At 36.3% G+C, this 23,136-nt stretch overlaps 2 protein-coding genes across 2 annotated transcripts in view; both read left to right on the forward strand.

Annotated features, from left to right (window-relative positions):
- Positions 1-23,136, forward strand: part of LOC118269274 (metabotropic glutamate receptor 2) — a 212,100-nt gene that overhangs the window by 4,031 nt on the left and 184,933 nt on the right. The window lies entirely within an intron of this gene.
- Positions 21,635-22,387, forward strand: LOC118268430 (uncharacterized). The gene has a single exon (XM_035582924.2). The coding sequence runs from the start codon at positions 21,635-21,637 to the stop codon at positions 22,385-22,387; it is 753 nt and encodes a 250-aa protein (XP_035438817.2).

Raw genomic sequence — 23,136 nt, forward strand, 5'->3', positions numbered from 1 at the left:
CGTAGTTTTAAAGATTTAAGCATACAAAGAGACATAGGGCCAAAGAAAGCGACTTTGTTTTATACTATGTAGTGATGACTTGTTTAAATAAAATTTAAGTTAAGTTATTTAGTTACATCCAACGAAGCAATTTAAACTTTTTCGAAGAACGTGAAAAAAATGACCTAGAATTTGACCGATCCTCACACACCGACACTATATTTTCAATATCAAAGGATTTTCTAATTTCTAATATCTACTAAAGGGTATAAAACTTAATATCTTTTATAATTTTTTTCGAATTGTAAAGTTAAAGAGAGCCCAATTAAATACAGAATAAATATCAAACAGACCTTTTTCCCTTTGATAGATATAACTTTATTAACTTATTATCTACAAGAATTACAAAACATTAAAGTTTCACTCGAGCCCCTTAAATAAACAGTCAGAATAGATTATTAACGAAACAAGCTTTCAGTTTCAATTATTTCTAAAATATGAATGCTTATTATCATACAATTTGAACGGGCAATATCTTGCACCTAATCTGAAGAGGCGTTAGTTACAATAAATTGGAATAAATGGGTTCAGTCACCTTCGTAGAAAATTAACTTTATTTAATTTTATCACCTGCTTCATTCATTCGTCTAGTGAAAGAAAGGTACTAAGTTCAATTCCCAATTTCCAGGTAGAGCAAAATATTTATGGCGACACGTTACAAATGACAGTTGATAGATTACGCACATAGACGATCGATGACACAAATCATCGGTTGACGTCACAAATCCTACATCGCACATGTGAAGTTAACATGCGAATGAACATGGATAGAAAATCCGATGGCACGATCACGTCACCTGGTCGGAGGATCTTCCTTTTCTTAGAGAACTTTACTCTCTGTTCTTTAAATATTATTGGGAGTTATATGATTAGATGAATGTAGAAACAGGGTGGTTTTTAGTCAGTAAGAGAATGACCTCGCGCCTTTCCTCCTTAAAAAAAATACTCATATCTAACTCTTTGAGGGTTAAGAAGTTATTTAATTTTATAAGAACATCAGTTGTCTTACCTTTGAATGTCTATAAGTAAGCAGACTTCGTTCATGTAATTTGAATTAGTTTAGTGATAATATTTATCTTTCTCTATTTGATAAAGATATACTTCAAATATCAAATAGTTGTGGTTACTTAAGTAAAATTGTTTCCAAGCCTTTAGTGATAATAAAGTAGGTATTTGAAGGTATAGTATAACTATGTACTAGTAGGCTAATACATAATTTAAATGTTAGTATATTATTTTAGATCAAACCACCCCCTTATAAATAATCTTCCTAATCTAATTGTAATAAATTGTTTTGGCTTTGACTTTGAATTTGATTTTAACCTTGACTTTGACATTGATGTTAACTTTAAAATCAAATTTATATCCAGCGTTTTGTATCAATTTAAAAAATTATATTGGTTGCTTAAAACTTTATGTATTATTTAGGCATTAAGCAAATGTGAATAAAGTATTTTGCAAAGAGTAGCGTTGTTATAACTTCCCTTTTCAATATCAATGTAAGTGCCTAATAACAACTCTGCAAGCTAACATGAAGCTACAAAATCCCTTCGAAGTCAACAATAAACGTTCAACAGCAGCTATTGCACTTAATATTCGATACTCTTTTCCAATATAAAGGCAGCAATATGGAGGAAAATCGAGAATAACAGAGGCTAATATAAAACGAGGTTATATTATGTAATATATCTTGCAATATAATGTAACAAGAGAGCAGGTGCTACCTGCCAATTTTACAGGAATAATAACTTACTGTAGACCGACGACTGTGGCTCTCTGGGAGAAATGTTCGAATGACTATGACTTAGTTTTATCGTGGTCTTATTTTTATTGAGTGACAATAAATTGGAAATTGTATCAGAGCAATGGTTTGTTAATTGTGTTGTATTGTTTTTACATAATTTACTTCATTCCAATCTTTTATTACTCGTAAAAGGACCTACGCTTAGTACAATTTTAGTCTTAAATCATGATGAAAAAATATAATAATCTGTTAGTACTTGATCCCTTTTAAGCATTTTTTATAATGGCACCAAAACCGTGAGACCAATAACTTCAGTTTTATTCAAGGTTTAAATAAACCATTTTACGCACATTTTTTAAAATATTACTATGACAATAACAGGTTATAGATGGAATAGAAACATCAAGAACAACTTTAATATTTAACAAAATACACCATGATAAGATGAGAGAGCCATGCTTCAGCACAAAAGGGCCTGTTCTACCGGCGTAAAACAACACTTGCGTTACGTTTCGCCGTGTAAATGAGGTTACCGGAGTCGCAGCCAAAAATATTCAAATATTAGTCAAAAACTATGCTCCGTTTTTTTGGCAATGCGTGGTTGCACGCCATCTAGAGTCAAGTTATTAAAATGCTATCCAACAGCTGTGGCTTGGCAATGTGGTAATATTACTTGGACAGTTTTCAATACGGACGCGAAAACTAAAGCATAGTTCTTGTACATGTCATGTTTTTAATATAACCCCATATGGCCGGAATTAAGAACCAATTAAGAATTGTGGATTAGGAAGGGGGGTAATTTGGCCTCTGGGAACCTGGTCAGCCTCTGGTTCACGTCGGTTTTATTCGATGGCGTGGTGTCACTCCGGTCGAGCCGGCCCATTCGAGCCGAAACACGGCTCTTCCACATTTAAAAATTGGTTAAGAACAGATATTACTAATTTCGCAGTGTAATTTATAACCATTGAGCTATAAGAACATAATATAATATAGGCAATTTTATACATCTTTATTAGAATAGATACTCTCAAGACACGAATCTCATTACGTTGATCAAATTATATTGGTTTCAAAAAGTATTATAAATCTAATTTAATAAAATAAGAATTTATGGGTCTAAGCATCTTCAAGTAAGGTTCTAAGAGTAAGTAACAATTTTATGATGTAATATTCTAGTGTCGAAATCCGATAATGAAATTATTCATTGAAGCAGTAAATTATTTATTTATGAGCTTTTGTTTCGTGACATAGAGTAAAAGAGAGGTCATAAAGAAGAATTTTATCTTCTTTATTACTACGATATAATAAGCGACTGGCATATGTTAATCAAATAGCCGTAAGTATGACACTCAAACCAGGGGTTTTAGATAAATTCAAATTGCAAATTCTAATCTCTATATCTACATAAAAATCAATTTCAGTTCGGTAGTCTCGCTAAAAATCGAGAACGGCTGGATCGATTTGGTTAATTTTTGTCTTGAATTATTTGTGAAAGTCCAGTAATGATTTAAAAGGTGAGAACAAAATATTTGAGGCGGTACGAAGTGTACCAGGTCATCTAGTTAAAAACATTTATTTCCTATCATAATGAGTTTTTCAAAAAGAGACGGAATCTAATATTAAACCCCCAAAACCAGATGATAAAAGACCCGGGTAAAAATTTAATTAAATGCATTTCTGCCGAAACCTCCGCCGAATAAACATCGTGACGATATTTCAATTCAGTTGTGAAGGTACTTTATATCTCATATAAAGTTATAAGGGGACACGTCGAGTCCAAGTAATCGGATTAACTTAGCGATGCTGTAAATAACTTATTAGGTATTTAGGTCTCAAACTAGAACACTTGAGAACTAAGTACTCTAAGAGTGCCCTCTAGAGTTGGAACTTTGATTTTAAGTGTTTCTAAGAAAATAACAAGGAGTAGTATAATATTGTAGTGGTGGCCCGAAAGTTTTAGACACCCGCTTCTTATGTAAGAGAGTACGGGTTCGAAACCTACCAATGGCAAATACCAATGTATTATTTTCCGAGTAACATGTAGTTTCTAAGATTATGTAAACACCATTGACAAACGATCAAGGAAAATATCGTGAGAAAACCAAGCCAAGCCGCATTGAGCAAGTGTGGTGATTAATGATCAAACTTTCTCCATGTGAACAGAGTGCCTTTGGTCATCAGTGGCCACTTATTGACTTTGATTATGATGATGATGATAAATAACTTGGGCACTTTGGCACTATAAATTATCTCCTGCGTAGTCTAGTTCTAGTTAGACAGACTAGCCACCGTGGTAGAAATCGATCGGGAGATTTAATAAAACGTCACGTCGTCATGTGATTTTAGAAGGAGTAAGTAGACGAGCATATAATTATGTACGTACAACGGAACACCCAGTTGTTACAAGTCATGATTTTCATGTTACAGGGAGTGAGCCTATTATATTTTTTTTTTTCATTACATCCAATCTTACTTTATCCGTCTCGGAAATCGCACTTAACCAACTAACTGCCTCTTTAAAAAGTTCTTCATTTAAAAAAGTTTTAATTATTAATAGAGTTGAACTCGACAGGGTTGTGTCGAGTCTTCTATCGTTTTGACAACGCCACTGTTTTCACTCAAGCAAACGAAGCAAAACAATTTAATTAACATTTTAATTAAATAATCGTTCCCCTAATATTATAATTAAAATTTAAATATCTTCAATATAATGATTAAAATTACAAATTACTTTGCGAGGCAATGGTTTGATAACAATTTTGTCAGATTACGTACGGCTCACTTTTGCTGACAAAATAACTGGGAAGTATAATAATATACTTTATGTAATTAAGAGGAGGGTTTTATATTAAGGATTGTTCGAAATTGCTTCTCAAAATATTCTGTTTACCATCTAGTCATATGCTATTACTGTCAATTTTAACAACATTTTAATCCGATGTTATAATATTCAGTTTTGAAATTAAGAAGGTATTAACGTAAGCTAAATCACTTATTAGGACATAATTACCACACTTTAACGGCACCACTCCAACTCAGCAATAAAATTTTTATAATTTAAATATCGATATATTTCACAACGTCTATACAAAAAAGGCTTTAAGCAAGCGGTCCGCCCGCAGCCAGCATGCTTATAGCCTTTTCATATTGTTTCCAAAGCATAAAATGCCATGTCGCAGTCGTGCCGATTCTAGCCGTTTATGTGTGCGCTGACCTTGAGTCTTTTGACTCCCAGAAAAACAAATAGTTTTTAAAACTCAACTTTTTCTTTACATATTTACTTTCAAACCCTTAATATTATAGTTGTCATTTATCAGATGTCGCAATGAAATATTTTATGATGGGTTCGCGAACCCCTGCCAATATCACCAAATACCTTCGATAGGTATTTTCGAAAGATTTTTCAATATCAATAATTACTTTGTGTAGGAGTGTCGGAGTGGAAGGTTATGTGATTGACATCTTTTCTGCACGAAAAAATATAGATTACTTCACCTTGAACGGCTGACTGACTCACTTCGCATAGAATATGGGTTGAAACACGAAATCTTTTCATACTTTCATTTATTTTTGAGTGACAATTCTATTTTCAAAGGTATTTGATTAACTTTTTTTATATAAATATATTATTTTTTATTTAACTCTTAACTTTTATTTACTAAATTAACTAAAATATAATGGCAAGAAAAAAGTCTCAATGAAATCAGTTTATCATACACAACCTTGTCAGATTAAACCCAGATCAAAAACTATCACAAATTAAAACTACCACCAACAAACATGTTTTTGTATTTCAATCCTAATACCACATACAAATAAGGATCATATTGCCACCCTCCCCCTACTCTATAGACCAGTCTGCAACTAGGCTACAAATTACTTTAGCCTAAACTTTACATTACCCACTGTGCTCCGTATCTTACAATCCATTTATCATACACTAGTTTAATCAGAAACTACTTAAACTATCCTTGGTAGTATGTAGATAAAAGTGCTACTGATTTTACCGGTATATACGGACTAATTTAGATGTTTCTAGAACCGTATCTAATTAGTTTTTGATGTTCATGGAAAAAATGTTAGCTAAAATTTTGGGTGAAAGTATTTTTTTTTTTTTTATTTATTTCTAGGTAATCAACTTTATGTCAATAATTATGATAAATTCTTATTGACGCTTACCAAGACATTTTCCTAGAAACTTGCTTCAAAGAGACTATTTCGCGAGTCGTGGCTATCGGTACTTGTGGCGAAACTGGATGTACGATTTGTTATCAGGTCATTCTAATATTCATGAAAAGCTTTAAATACTTTATATAGAAATATTTATACATACATAATTCTTAATTTAAGAGTGATGTCAATGTCACATAATCACACTATCACACTAATATTATAAATGTGAACGTTTGTTTGTTTGTATGTTTGTCCGTCAATCACGCTGAAACTATCGGACGGATTTTGATGAAGTTTGGTAAACAGACAGGAAATTATTTGACGTGGGTGATAGGAACTATTTATCCCACGGGAACGTGAACGAAGCCGCTGGCAGAACCTAGTCTTTATATAAAAATATAAAAAAGTATTTTGATTCATTATATACCATTTAGTTCTTTTCCCTTTAGACTTGAAAAGTAAGTCTAAGAAAGCGTCAGCTGGGAGATTTGATAAAAAATAAAAACAGTTCCTTATCCTTTACTTTGTTGATCGCTCACCGCCAGTTTGTTACACTTCCAACTTTATACATAAAGTAAAAAGAAAATGAAGTTAAAAAATACTTGGACTTTGCTAACCGGTTTAGAAAGACGAGGTAAGTTTGTTTGGTTTAAACTGAAAATGCAAATGTAATACTAATTTGAATAAGTTGTTGATATTTTTTAGCCTCTCAAAGTAAACTGAGAACTTCTAGTGAAATGGTCGACGGTCGATACTTTGCTGGAGGCAGTGAAGATACTTTGGTTAACATTTCGCTGAAACTTTCACCAAGTTCAAAAGTTCGAATGGGTTCAATTAATTATTGTTTCCATCTCGAGTAGATCAACGAGGTTGTCAAGATATTAGTGCAATGGTGTGATGGAGGGATTCCATCAATTAAACCAACTAGCCCAGGATCCTGTAGCTCTTTATAGATAGTGACACAAAATCACAGAATTTGATAGCACGGTAAGTGCGGGTCTGCGGACGGGGAGCTAGGGTAGTTCACCGCCTGACTAGAACCAACCCATGTGTACGAGCCATCAGAGCACCACAGATGGGGCCCAGTAGGGCTAATGACTGATCCGGAGTTGCAAACTACCTAGCGGGTTTACAAGGACTCCAACTCAAAAAAAAATACGAAAATAATAGGCACATAACTATTACAGAAGTATTAGTTTCAAAACCTTTATGTTAATCTAGGTTAAGAACAATTAAAATTTAACCCAATGACTGTAAAATTAGGACTTAAACTGTATTCACCGAAATCGCAGTGGCTGCGTCATTTGCATAACGATAGCTGTCGTTGACGGCGCGCCGGCTCTCGGACTATCATAGTGATCGTTATTAAATCGTGACCGATAGTGACCGTAACGTAACGATCACGGAACGGTAGTTAGTGTAGATTGGTTCTGTTTCCGGTTTCCGTTGTGGTTTTCGTGGGATTAAGTTTAATTAACAGCGGTATTGGTGGACGTCGGTCTGCATTTCGGGATGATCACTGTCCTGTTTCAAATATTCTGTAATAAGAGTTCGTCCGCTTAATTCTGATTGTAACACGTTGTCCGAATGCAATTTGAAGCTGCTGTTAAAATATTTGATTCATTTTTGCCAAAACCAATATACAGTTTCGGAATTTCATCCATTTATATAGCGTCAGGATTTCGCAATTTGGTTTTTTTCCAAGTTTCATTGGTATTTTGTTATATTCCGTGTATGTCATTCAATGACAGACTTTCAATAAAAGTTAAAACCGAAACACCAATAGACCCTTTTTCGGATCTTCTGACATAGTATTACTATTAACACTTAAAGACAAGGGTACACGCATACAAAAATAGATACTCAAAATTGTAGGTAACCAAGGAAGTACAAGCCAAGGATATTAGGACAAGTCCGCCACAACCTCCCAAAACTGCTACAACTCTCCAGTTGATACAACCATGAAAACACCCGAACATTAAAGTCTGGCTCGTCTCAGGGATATGAAAGACTATCTTGGATCCAGCAAAGAAATAAATCGAGAAGATATTATTAGAGGAGAAGGAAAAGGGAACTATATTTTCCAAGCTAACCAAGAATATTTTATAGGAAGCAACCAGTAACTCATATACACCATTATGTAGTCTACACCACCTACAGACTTATAATTTGAAAGTCTGACCGTGGGCCTATTATAGTCCAATAAAGAAAAGTTTATTAACCTTATTCAGCATTTCAAAGCCACCCACAATGAGTAGTTAAAGCTAATACCGCATTATCAGTAATACAGTAACCTTTCGATGCTTACACGGTAGCACCCAATTCGTTTATATTGCCATTATGGAGATAAGGAAGCTCACTCGCTTAATATTAATGATAATGAAATGTTGGGATTACGTCTTCATAGAATATTCTACCTTAAGGAAAAATAATTTTTATGAGAACCATGATGGTTAGGGTTTGCTCGACTATAGTGATACCTCATAGAAAACTGACGGGATACAACGCTTGTGTTTCGTTGTGTGAGTGAGGTTACTGGAGGTCCAATTAAAGGTTTTGAAAATTGTATGCAACGCAATACAAAGTCACGCCTTTTATCCTAGAAGGCGTAGGAAAAAACGCACTACTGAGAAATTATTAAAAACCGAAATAAACCCAGTAATACTTTGGTCGACCCGAGAATTGAACCCGAAACCTCTTGTCCGGCAGTCTCACTTGCAATCAAGAGGCAGTATAATATATTATACATTGAGAAATAAGTCAGAAGTTAATTTCGTCTGAAAACAGTTTCGAATAATGAACACAATAATTTGTAAAGTTATAATAAAGTGTATGATAGGTTTTCCAGACAAAACAAACCCAAACAAACACATTAACAGAACAGAAAACAAATAAAACTTAAATAACAAAACTCGGTCACAACTTACAGTTTAAAATGAAAATGTATCTCTACATAAAATGTAACCTTTCAAAGTAAATGGAACTCAAATCCCCGTGAAATACATATATTATGTTTGCTTGAAAAACATTTGAATTAATAACAAAATCTGTGAACCGTGAAGTTGACCTATTTTCAGCAAAAAGTCGCGCCTGAAAACTTGTGACGGATAATATATGAGTACTGAAAGTATGTGTGTGTGTGTGTGTGTAGGTGGAGACGATTTCGTCTAACACACACTAAGCTTCAAGGTTAAGCAACTGACTGTGAAATAATTTTCTTTAAAGTTTTCCTTCCATTAGTATTTCCTCCTCTGTCGTGGGTGCGTTTACAAACATACTAATACACTCGACACGCATACCCAAAACAACAATTTGTGGATCACACAAAGAGTTGCTCCGAGTAGGATTCTAACTCGATACATGTTGCACGATAGCCAATTGCCCAGCTACCGCGCCAACCGTACAGTCCAAATCTTTACATAATCTTTGGTGCTTCAATCGCAATTCAACAAGTTCAATTATTCTATCAATATAATCTGCTACCCAGTATCAATATTAGAAGCATAGTCAGCTCAATAGTCCCCTAGATTACTGAGCTAAAGAGAGAGACAGTAACACAGAATTACAATGTTACTTTCTCTTTCTATATGACTACCATTATTTAGGTATTCTATGGGAAAAATCCAGAGGTTTTTATTCTTCAACTATCCTCAATTAATCGCCTAGTGTTCGTCAGTGCTTATAAACTCGTGTTGGCAGCCACAAAAATGTCTGCGCCCCAGGGAACACAACTAGTGTTACAAATGTACTACACTTTACTCATAAGGTAATGTTTGTGGGCAGGTAATGTATCTTCATATTCAACTATATAAGGGACTAGATATTAGGAGAATGTTGGGTGTTAGAGCACAATGGTTGTGTGAAATGGTCACTTAATATACGTTGTTAATTAATGGTAATTATAATGTTTTGTTATTAAAACTCATTGATAAGTTTTTAGTTTTACAATCAACCAGTTTCACAAAGCTATACTTCAACGGTGATTTAAAAAAAAACAACATAGCTTAGCACTGTTGGAAAGGGAATAAATAACCTTTTCACCAGTGCTAAACTGTAAGTGTAAGTGTACCAATAAATATGTTTGGTGGAAGCCAAACGCATCCACAGCAACGTAGCATAGCACATCGCAATTGTTTTCGGACCTAAATCGTTGGTAAGGAATAGTTGAAGTATTTTTAAATGTCTTCGGGTATGGCTATTACAAACTTATAATTTTATACTATATCTTGATGAAATTACAATGTAGAATCTGCGATAGCTAACGAAATTCTTTCTCTATAATATATCTTAACAGCGATCAGTGCCTTGATTAACGCGAAACAAATACCTCCAGTGTAAGCATTGTAGGCTCGCTTACATGAGACAGCATTGATAATGGATGGAGCTCCGAAGAAAGCCTCCGTATTTAATCTCACTTAGTACTTAATTAAGTTAGAAAAGTCGAGAGGAATTTCGCGATAAACACTGCATCTGTCGAGATGTATACTGATCTTAATTCCAAGAGAATTAAGCAGACAAAAGACTTTGAGACAAAGATTTTCAAATATAAGTTAAATAATATATCAGTCGGTACTAAGGGCACACTTATCTCATGCCCTTCTTTACTATGTATTAATCATTTAATCTGAGAGGATCACTTGAAGTGAGTAATGTTTACATCTAGAGTGAGTATTGAGTGAGTATTTGTGAGACAAAATTACCACTTTAATGGGTTTGTATTTTCTTTATAAGTATAATAGATGTGTTGGTAATAATGTTTTGATAATCAGGTTGTCGACCTCAAGTAGGTGTACACAGCATGTATTTATGTCTTCAATAAACGTTCTATATGTTTGTATTTTTAATCTTAATAAACAATGTTTAAATCACTTAGGCTAACCACCTAGCTTAGCATTAACCACCTAGAATAACCTTTAAAAATAAGAGTGTAAGACGATAGACTTATGTACACTTTATTGTAAGTAATTAATTAGAAGCTAAGTATTTGAAAATCCCGAAAAATAATAACCTGTCAAAAGCCATAATTTTTCAAGTGATTTATCCAAACTTCACATGTATATAGGCTTTAGCCTAGTAAGATATCTAGCTCTCTAGCTCACTCGTACTTATAACCACAAGCTTTGGCTAATGATTGAGCAAGCTAATGTGCTAAACACTGTTTGTTTATGTTTACATGCAGTACAAGCTATAGAGTTTACACGAATCGTACATGGTATTTACCTAAACATTATATGTGTAACATTGTAAAACAGTGGTCTGGATAACCATTATGTAGTAGATAATTTTGAATTAAGAACGTAATTTGTATGCACTATCTGCACATAAGTATATTGGGCACTTATATAAAGGTGGTGAAACAGGCACTTAGTCTGACAAATTATCTCCCCATTTATCATTATTAAAAAAATACTCACTAAACATTATCAATTATTATCGATCAATTTTTATTTTAAAATTCTGCAAAATTGGTTTAGTAATTTAAGCGCCTTGACATATGTAACAATCAACTCAGTCTTGCAAAAAAGTAAAAAAGGTTCGTACCAATATGTAACCACAGATCTCTGGCCGAACAATGAATGTCCTTTTATTGCACACTCGAATAAATAAGTCTCAGTAGCTAGCCGTACAGCGCCTAATTATCCTCTCATACATCTTTGATCCCAAACATGATAATCTTACGGTCTAATTTTCTATGAAATACTTTTTTTTGTTAAGAAACATTTTTCTCAAATAAAAGATATTACGCAAGCCTTTTTTACCTCTCGTGTTTCGTAGTACGATACAAATTGTACGTTGTGTATGGAATATGAATCGAATAAGGGTCTAAGGGCGCTTTTCCACCAGAAAAGTGCTATGCTACGTTACTGTTGCTTCTTGCCTGCTTGCCTTTGGCTTCTACTAATCATTGGTACACATAGTATTAGCACTGGTGGAAACGGACTCAGTTAAGCTATGTTTGTTATATGGAAAGATGCCTACTATGGATGGTTGCTATTGATGTGTGCTACGAATGGCTTCCCTACTATCGATAGATCGCATAGGTACACGAGCTGCGTATCTTCCAGGCTTGCACAGTAACTTTGCGACGGCGCATCTTCCTAGCACATCTTCCTCGCACAGCTGCATAGCTTAATATATCAGTCGAAAAGGTCACATAGTTTCACAGCTTAGCTATTACGAGTACAAGTTCGTAGTATAGCTACATAACATACCACTGGTGGAAAATCACCCTAAGGGTCGAAAGAAATAACTGAGCAATATGTCTAGTTTCAGTAAGCACCAATTTTGTCGGACTAGACTCGGGGACATTAGCTCTTACCCAGATAAAATATTGACCAATCAAGGGGATAGTGTTTTCAACCCAATATCCAGTAGTGGAGAAGTAACCTATATTATTCTATTATTCCGTTTGTCTACTTTCTCTTTTCTTTTGTCTCGTACAAGTGTTGGAATAAAGTATTTATAATTAATTTACGTAGAGACTTGATGCCGTCTTAAGTAACAGCTTTCTGTAATCACGTTTGTGTTTGTGCTGATTATATTATTCGACTTACGACGATTACTTTGTAACTAAGTTTTGCAGGATCCTTTGTATTACTGATCTAGTGAAGTTATTAGGTCTGACATCAAAATAATTAAGATTTTTTATGTGATATCCAAATTGTTTTCGGCACGAATGGGCCAGTTCGATCGGAGTCTTACTCTATCTTCTCATTGATACAGAAAATCGGCGTGAAACAACGCTTACGTTGTGTTTCGTTGTGTGTGTGAGGTTACCGGAGGCCCATCTTGCCGATCTTCCCAATCCCTGATTCCCCAATAACCGTTAAATTTCTAACTCCCAAAAGTCCGGCAACGGCCTTGTAACGCCTTTGATGCTTCGGGTGTCCATGGGCGGTGGCCTTAGCTTACCATCAGTTGTTCCGTCAGGCTGAACTGGCTTATACCATAAAAAAATGTAACTCTTTTTTAACAACATCGATTATTTACAAACCGTTCTGATGTGTTGCCGGAAAGCACTCTATTTTTAGGGAAATTTATATGGAGTACTTCCTTACCTTCAATAAACATTTATGCTGTGGGACTCCCAACTCAACGATTCACTCAATCTTCGCATTACTTAAGCCTTAATTGGGTGCGATACGGAGCTAGTAGGAAATATTTCCAATATTAAACAGTTCAAAGTAGATTTTGTACGAAATTTCCTTTCCCGGGAAGTCCCAATAATAAATATTATGTAGCCAAACAGTATCGCTGTACCTTTTAGTTTCAATACCTACGGAAAAGGGTCCGGTCGATTGACGGCCAGTTAAATTTTTCATGAGCCTCGATTTAGACCGTGGTTTCTGTGTTTTCTGGTAGATTGGTGGCGTGTGGTCATTTTGTTGTTTGTAAGCGAGGATTTTCGGATTTTCCGAGCCGATAATTAAGGGAACGTTCGTTCAGGATTTTGTTTTAGGCTATTATTTATCGACGGTTTTATGCAATTAAATATTAACACACATTCTCATGAGTACTTAATGTGGTCACTCGTCGCTCGGTATCTACTAATGAATTATTATTTTGGGAATAAAAAAAAAACTTAAAAAGTGGAGAGCGCTCACAGTCGTCTATCGCTAAAAAAACACGTATTGCATCAAATTTACCAGAAATTCTTGTGTATTCATTTTGTATTTCACATCAATGGAGTTCTAGCTAATAGTTTCACGTAAAACACACAATTCAACGAATACTTTTGCCATCGCTACTACAAACATGGACTCTAATAAAATTCGTAGAACACAAAATCAATAAAACACTTTTTTCCTCAAATAAATCAACCATCTACCGCGGTTAATGCATCCATGATCGCGCAGTCTGTCAGCCGCTAACTCCGTAACTCCGTAAATCTCAAATATTTGACAGCTCATCACAAAACACATAGAGTGCGCCATCTCCCCACAAACTTATTTAACTTATTTGTCTGTCCGTACTCAGAATACCAATGTGGCGTGGTGAGGGATGCCGCGGTTGCGAAGCCCTGCCTTGAATAGTAATGAAGAAAAATCGTTCAAGTGCGCCCCTAATACGGGCCGTGCCTATAAAGGTATATTGGACTGGTGTGATCTACTCCGATAGATGATTGAACGCTTTCTTTGTGGCCACTGCCGAGGCCGGCCTGGGATTGGTTTATTTTACGTACAAGTTCCCATTACTATCAAGGTCACGCTGTTTAATAACATTATTGGGCTGCGGGTTTCTAAAACCTCTTTTCAATTTAAAAACCCCTAATTATCTTGTTTGTATTTTGTATTCCAAGCTCCAGACACAGTTAATAACATTTATACTATTTCTCCTGATATTTTCCTTGTTGCTTACAAACAAAATATTCTACAAAGAACAAGTTTTCCATTTCATATTACACAAAATTCAATCGTGCTTATTTAAAAGGTTCCACTGCATGAATACAAACGCGAGCAATCTAAAAGATCTTGCAATATGGTGCAACTAAACAAATGTGCTCTACGAGTGCAACAAAGAATTTTCAATTGAAAAAACTAATAACGTTTTGCTCGAGTCTTATCCAAGTTGAGTGGCATACAGTACGAGTAGTGGTGTCACCCCACCATTAGAACACATCCACGATATTATTCTTATGACATGTTTGCTGTATGATATTTATTTAGGATCGCAATATTTACATTCTGAGAAGGTTGTCTGTGAACTTTGGTTCCCAAAAATAATACTGACTCGTTTCATGTACGTCCCTATTGTTTATACCACTGTGTACGATCATTTTTTTAATGGTATAGACCGGTAAACGAGCAGACGCATCACCTGATGGTAAGTAATCGCCGCCGCCCATGGGCACCCAAAAAGCCAGAGGCGTTACAAGTGCGTTGCCCGCCTTATGGGGAATCGGGATTGGGAAGGGCATTGGTAATTGGACCTCCGGTAACCTCGTTCACTCACACAACGCAAGCGTTGTTTCACGTCGGTTTTCTGTGAGGCCGTGGTATCACTCTGGTCGAGCCGGCCCATACGTGCCGAAACATAGTTCTCTCACACTTAATTTTCTTCAATTCTCAACATTAGAAGAAAATGATCAGTAATTCGTGTACATCTTACAAAGTCTTTTCGTTTTACGGCCTACTTAATTGAATCCGTAATAACATCGAGCCGTATTCGTGAGTAGGTTCAGTAAAACAATCTTCTTTGTTGTTTTATCACAGAATACTTGATATTTCCTTTGATATCATTCCTGTTTAATAATAAACCAAGTTTGTAAAATTCGGCTCTGACCCAATTCTTAAGGTTACCGTTCCTTATAGAATTAAATACTCGCTAAGAATCTTCCATACTGAATGTTCACTGAAGTCCTAAAGCTGCTATATTAGCGCCCGTCACTCTGAGGATTATGACCGAAACTCTGACATTTCATTTGTCAAAATGTTTCTCCAAATTGTAATTCCGCCATTTTTGTTATTCTTCAAGTGAAATGAAGTACCGTACTTATAATTTTGTTTTGGGGTATCATCGTTTTAGAACAATGCTGTTTCAATTTCTTTGTAAGTATTTCTTATAGCCTGCTTCGTTGGTTTTACGGTTTTGGTAAACTTTTTAATATAATTAAGAGCTGTATTCATCCTATAACTTTCGTGAGACATACCAAATTAATTATTATGTTTTTCGACTTACCCACGTTACTTTTTTAAACTCGAGTTGTTTCAAGCCATACTTAAGGCACATATTCATGAGCAGCATTTCACGACACACGACGCGACGACTAAGGTGCTGCTTGTAGTCTAGTCAATTGCGGTTCCTCGTGAAAAACATAATAATTAATTAAGAGCTATTATTTAGTAGAGATATTTATGTGTTAATAGTACCTACACAGTACAGTATCATTCGTTTCTAAAGCCTTATAAAGCTAATCTTCCTTGACACTAAATAATGAACACGGGCGTGCATTAGGAACCGCAACTGATGTCTCTTTAACGAGCATCGTAACCACTAAGTCACTACCGCTCTAGTTAAACACCTGACGGGTTTAACTGGAAGTGTGGTCTTTGGCCGTTAGTCTATAGAGTTAAACTGGGATATATTTGTTGTATAGTTTTCTGAATAAACATCTTCCTACTTGAACTGGTAACAATAGCACATTTCGTGATTATCTGAGAATTTCAGCATAAATAAATCTCTATATATAAAAATCAATTGCTGTTCGTTTGTCTCGCTAAAACTCCAGAATGGCTGGACTGATTTGGCAAATTCTGGCCTTAAATTGTTTGTGGAAGTCCAGGGAAAAACACGGTTTAAGGCGATGGCAACTTATTTCTTAATAAATTTTCGTTTGTGACGTTAATGGTCTCAGATATATCAAACTAAACTTATCGGAAACACTTTAAAAACAACCGTTTACCTAAACCACACAGAATCCACCTTAAACCGTATCGAAATACTATTATTACACCAGCAACCAGCACGACTGCTCTTCTCATGCAAATATAAACCGAATACAATTCGACACAATGTCGAGATCACTTTAAAGTTTAAAATCTCGCCACACAAATAAAATGAGATCGTTTAGACTAGTTCCCAGTCTATTCACGTCTGTAAGGTTCTCGGTTTGAACGAAACCTATTATTGGTCCCGCAATAGTAGACGCTATTTGCATGAGCGCTGCAATTTCTGAACGCTCCACGTGAACATTCGTTGCCTTCTGGTACATTTCAAATGTATCGCGTTTGTTTACTATTTTATAAAGGTTTTAGAACGTACTGTGAATGTTAAATGTAGGAATCTGTAAATGCAATGCTTTGGAAAAACAAAGCAAATACGTTTTTGGACTGCATTAGAGTGATACCGTGTCATTAGGTACAGGTTTTGTTTTGCTATACGTGTGAAACATGATGACAAAGAACTTGTAACTTCGCGGCTGTTGGGGGTTCTAATTGGCCTGATCATTTAACGGAAGCCCAGTTACCACTCTTTCCAATCTTCCTAATCCTCGATTCCCCAACATCCCTTAAATTCCTAACCCCCAAAAGGCCGGCAAAAGCACTTATAATGACTCTGGCGTTTCGGATGTCCAAGGGCGGCGGCGATTGTTTACCGTCACGTGAGCCGACTGCTCGTTTACCGCTTAATACCTACCGTAAAAAAGTTACAATAAAAACATCGAAAAGAGTGTCAAACCAACATAATTGTTAGCCAATCTACTATCATCCTACTTACACAGTGACTTTAATAAAATATGTAAGCAAAGCAATATCGATCATAATAGTAAATGAACGGTTCTCCCATCATAAGCTATTCATTATAATAGTTAGCAGCAACATGATGGATCACAGTTCAGAAAAATGTGAGTTGGTTATTATGAGTCAGTATTATTTTATGGGCAAATGTTACTTAGGAGCTATATAGTTAATATGAGTAAATATTTAAGTGAAAATAAGTATTTTGGGTGAAAAGAAATATCTCCGATATTTCTTTTTTTTTTCATATAAGATCGAACATTACCTATACCTACTGAACACTTTATTTTCTTGAACATAATAATATGCAAAAGTAATAAAGCTTTCTACAATTGTATTGTTACTACTACTGTTTTATTCCAACGAGATTGGGAGTTAACAGTTCCAGAATCCAAAATACCTGCTTACACATAAAAAAACCATTAAACAACACCGTATTTCATAAAGAGAACGCTCAAAGTAAAACAATGCATAGTAACCATGGCAACGGCGTTTGACATTCAGCCAATATGGCCGAATATGTGACGAGTAATGGGTTGGTACGAGCCTGCGAGATTAGCCGGAATCGCTCGTAAATATGATCCGATCTGTCGACGCTGAGATAAATGATATAAACGGGTCCAAACGTTACGTTTACGGCTTTTGTATTAAAACCTTATCAGTGGCTTTTTGTCTTGGGTTTTTGTATCGGTTCTTTGCTTGCGTGAAACAATGTTTACTTAGTAGTTGTGTATCTAAAGAATACACTATTATAACAGTTATAGATTTTTAACTTTACATTTTCTAATGAACTTAATATTCCTTTTTATAAAGCTGGCAACGCACCTGTGACTCCTCTGGTACTGCGGGTAGCGCTAATCAGTTACCATCAGGTGAAGCGTATTGATCGTTTGCCTCATATCCAATAAAAAAATCACTTAAACATTTTTAATCATGTTGTTTGTTCACAACTAAAGGTAGGATCATTAATATCTCCCTTCACTAGATAAGGCAAATTAATAACTGATTTAACCCAACCGAACCACTAATAAAGAAGAAGAAGAAGAAGTAATAATTAGATAACAATACATACGACAGGGTAGGTACACCATACATAATATAACCTTACTAAACCTACAACCATAAACAAACACCAATGAAACAATTTAAAAAAATATAATTGAAAAAATTCTTCAACAAAAGTAATTTGCACTGCAATGACAAGAGTCCGGTACAGATGCTCCCCTTCAATAAAAAGTTCGCAGCATTCGTTCCGAAAATGTTATTTTCATCGAATGTCGAGTAACAAATTACAAATTAAAGTAGGAAATGTTGAAAAACTGGCATCGTGTTGTCAGATCATTCAATTTGCACTCCATTTCTGATAACTGATTCGATTTTAATTGATTTTCAATTTGCATTCGGAAAGTCATTTGAGCGTTTTATAATATGTCCGCATTTAGGTGGGACTGTTTGTACGATATTTACGTAATGTAATTATTGAAGGAAATATTATATAATTGACTTCATGGTTGGTGCGGTGGCTGGGCAACTGGCTGCCACGTAACGTGAAGCGGGCTTGATCCCTGCACGGAGCAACTCTTTGTGTGATCCACAAATTGTTATTTCGGGTGTGTGGTGTGTATGTGAACTACTATATTTGTAAATGGCCCAACGACATAGGACAAAATCCTAGTATGAGGCAAAGTTTTTTAAATTAAATATATAATAATTATGTACACATAAATATTATCATTAAGTTTTTAATCCCCAAACCGGTAATCAGAGGTGACACCCACATTTCACCTATTTTCTAAAGAGTTTTATGTAATTTGTATTGCATAAGACTTTACAAAAACTGCTTTTACTGACCTGGGAAAGAAACCTTACTTAGTAATTTGCTCTTAATCTTTTATATACTCAATTCACGTATCAGTAATAAATAAACAAGTCGTTAGATAAAAAAATACTTAATAACGAATATCTATTTCTATTAATCCGAACATCTCACAATTACTAGAGCAAATCGAGTAAAAGTAATCGAATCCCTGAATCGATTATTCGTAGTTGTTAGATTAGGTGTTAGCAATTGCTTGCAGACCTAGGTCTAAGCACTTAGTATTTGCTGATGTTATTAGCCGAGTTATCGTGAGATTGTTTCATAAATCAGGATCGTAATCGTTTCTATGGCGGGAAGTAGGGCTGTATTTTATATTTAACTGCCGCATTCAGAGACATCTAATGATTATTTAAACTATTCCTTAGTAAGGATTTTGTATTAATTTTTAAGGACTGGGTTAAGGAATCATTAGATGACTCTGAGTACGGCGGTAAGGAAGTTAGATTATTTATTTATAATTACGTAATATACACGGATATTAATGACATTAATTATTGTTTTAATTCGTAATTTTTTATTTCAATCAATATTATTGTTATTTCAATCAATGCCTGACCCGGGAATTGGACACAAAACCTATTGATAATCGAAGCTTTTCGTGAACATTAACTTATTATATTAAATCTTGTAATTTTTGTCCGACTTAGGTACATTAAGAATGTCTATAAGTGTTTAAATATCTTTACTTAGATAGTCTCACTAAACACGATACAAAATATCCCCCCCCCCAACACACAACTGAGCTGATCTGTATTCCTTACAAATGCATAGCAGTGAGAAGCTACCTGACTTGTATTCACGTCCAGATGACCTGGATTTCGGTCATCTTCAGGCAAACATTCACGGAACATAATATAAGGCTGGCTCAGTGCCTAGATAGGCGTTGTCGCATGCCCTAGAAAGCCTAGTACCTTTATGAATAGTGTGTGCGAACATTCGGAAAATACTCTGTATAATTTATGATACCGTGCAATTTACGTCTTTAACGTAGTATAAATAAGTATTAATGTTGTGTGTTCCTGACTTTATTGTGCATATTTTATGTGCTTTGTCCTATTATTTTAAATTATGGGTTAATATTTTGTGTTCCTTCGCTCGTTGCGTCAGAGGATAAATGCCTAGCGCTAACGTACCTAACATAGGAAAGTCTACAGCTAAGTTTGGTATTTTATTACCACGATATTAGAAGCATAAAATGGAGTGGAACTCCTTGCCGGAGTCTGTATTTCCTGATAGGTATAACCTGGGTTTGTATAACAACGCCACCATGCGCATCCGACTCCAGGAAGAGACTACGAGGCCAATCCAGTTGCGGAAGGGCGTGAGACAGGGAGACGTTATATCTCCGAAACTGTTCACAAACGCACTGGAGGACGTTTTTAAGCTCTTGGACTGGAGCGGACGCGGCATCAACATTAATGGCGAATACATCACTCATCTCCGTTTCGCCGATGACATAGTCGTAATGGCAGAGTCGCTGGAAGAGCTGAACACCATGCTCAGCGACCTCAATACCGTTTCCCAACAGGTGGGCCTTAAAATGAACATGGACAAGACGAAAATCTTGTCAAATGTCCATGTTGCACCTATACCGGTTGTCGTTGGGAACGATATACTCGAAGTTGTAGACCACTACACATACCTGGGTCAGATCATCCAGCTAGGTAGGTCCAACTTCGAGAAAGAGGTCGCTCGAAGAATCCAACTCGGATGGGCAGCATTTGGGAAGTTGCATGAAGTCTTCTCGTCAAAAATCCCGCAGTGTCTGAAGACCAGGATGTACAACCAGTGTGTGTTGCCAGTGATGACGTACGGTACCGAGACATGGTCCCTAACTGCTGGCCTTTTAGAAAGGCTCAGAGTCGCCCAGCGCGCGATGGAGAGAGCTATGCTCGGAGTATCTTTGCGCGACAAAATCCGAAATATGGAAATTCGCCAAAGAACAAGAGTTACAGACATAGCTCTCAAAATATGCAGGCTGAAGTGGCAATGGGCAGGCCACGTCGCTCGGAGGACTGATGGCCGCTGGGCCAGGAAGGTGACTGAGTGGCGACCGCGGACCGGAAGACGCAGCGTGGGCAGACCTCCCACTAGGTGGACCGACGACATCGTCAGAGTGGCGGGGAGCCAGTGGATGCAGGTGGCGGCTTGTCGTTCTACGTGGAGGACCAAGGGGAGGCCTTTGTTCAGCAGTGGACGTCTCTCGGCTGATGATGATGATGATGATAACCTGGGTGTCTTCAAGGCCCGAGTGAATAGGTTGCTTATGGGCAGACGTGCTCCACCGTAGGCCGCATCATCACTTACCATCAGGTGAGATAGCGGCCAAACGTCGACCCATTAAAAGTAAAAAAAAAATCTAAGAATAATTGGATTCGATCGCGAGGTGTCATAAGTGAAACACATAAGAAGGGCGTCTCCCCCAAAAATAAATTATTTAATTTAAATTATATATATTATTTAGAACAATAAGTACATACTGAAAGGCACTGCCTGCTGGTCTCGTGTGTCATCCTTATCACTAAATATAAATAAAACTACAGTCACAATATCACCAACAACATGGAGGCAGTGGATGCTGTAAACGGAACGCTGGCTGCGATGAGGGCAGAATTTCAAGAAAGGATGGCGAAATTTGAAGCTGGGCATAGCGGTACGCCATCCAAACTTGCATCTGGCGGCACCTCAAGCTTGGCACAGGACTACTGGGCATTCAAGCGGTTCATTTTTGATGCACTTGAGTGTCTGCAACGGCAGATGGATTTCTTTGTTCGGGACATGGATGCGTTGGAGATGAGAGGCCGTAGAAAGATGCTCTTGATCCACGGAGTCCCTGAGAACAAGAATGAAAACACAGCAATGGTGGTTGCAAGCATGGTCCAGGAGAAGCTAAAAGTGGATAGCTTCACTACCTCTGACGTCCGTAGATGTCACCGGGTGGGCAGCTTCCCCGGCAAGACAAAACCCAGACCCATACTGGTCAAGATGCAGGATGTAGATACCCGTGACAAGGTCTGGTACAATAAGACCAAACTAAAGGGCACGGGTATCACAATATCGGAGTTCCTGACGAAGACACGTCACCAGGTCTTCATGGCAGCGCGGAATAGGTTTGGTGTGGCGAACTGCTGGACTAGAGCGGGCCACATCTACGTCCTGGGACCGGATGGCGTCAGGCACCGCATTGCGAGTCTCACTGAATTGCGTGCGATTGGCGAGCCCGCAGCAGTTCCCGAGCAGTCTCCTGCAGCAGTCCCCGAGCGATCTCCTGCGGCAGTGGCACGGAGAGGGAAGCGCGGCGCCACTAAAAAGTGACTTCGATAATCCTGCTGCGTTCGGGTAACAATTTCACTTCCTATTTCCTTTGTCTTGAGGTAGTAATCGAATACCTTCACAACATTATATTTATTACTTTGATGTATTTATTGCCTCTACCCATCTTAACATATCATTATTATATTATATTTTATTCCTATACCCTTCTATATTTTAACTATTTTCTATATATTTACCATTCCACGTTATTATATTTAAATACAGATTGTCAAACCCCACTCTAATAAAATCATTTTATTGTTTACGAATGTTTGCTGTTACTGACGTTTGACACCCGTCAAATGTGAAGTTAACAGTTGCGTTCCAGGTTTGGTATCAGATGCGTGAATTGTCTATGAAACCATAGGCAATATCAGTGCAGATGATATCAAATATTATTTATTACTATTTATTATGTACACAAATATTTTTTATCTGATTTCTGATATGTGTCTTCCTCTCTTTTTGACCGCAACTATTTTTTCACTTATCTATTTATCTAGTTATTTATCTTTCACTGGGATTTTTGCCCGAACGGAGCATTGTGTGAGGTAGTCTTACATTTTACTTTATTTTATTTTTTTGTATTGTGACACGGAACCGGCAGGTGGACCTGTGTATTCACACAACCCACTTTAAAACTTATTGTTTTTATTTTTATTATTATTTTTTTATTTATTGCATACATTATATATATTTTATTATTTTATATTTATACTTTATAATGAACGACACGCAGAGTGTTAATG

This window comes from Spodoptera frugiperda, chromosome 2, assembly GCF_023101765.2.
Source record: "Spodoptera frugiperda isolate SF20-4 chromosome 2, AGI-APGP_CSIRO_Sfru_2.0, whole genome shotgun sequence".
Classification (NCBI taxonomy): Eukaryota; Metazoa; Arthropoda; class Insecta; order Lepidoptera; family Noctuidae; genus Spodoptera; species Spodoptera frugiperda.

Coding starts and splice junctions, on each gene's coding strand:
- LOC118268430 (XM_035582924.2), top strand. CDS start 21,635: ATGGAGGCAGTGGATGCTGTAAACGGAACGCTGGCTGCGATGAGGGCA.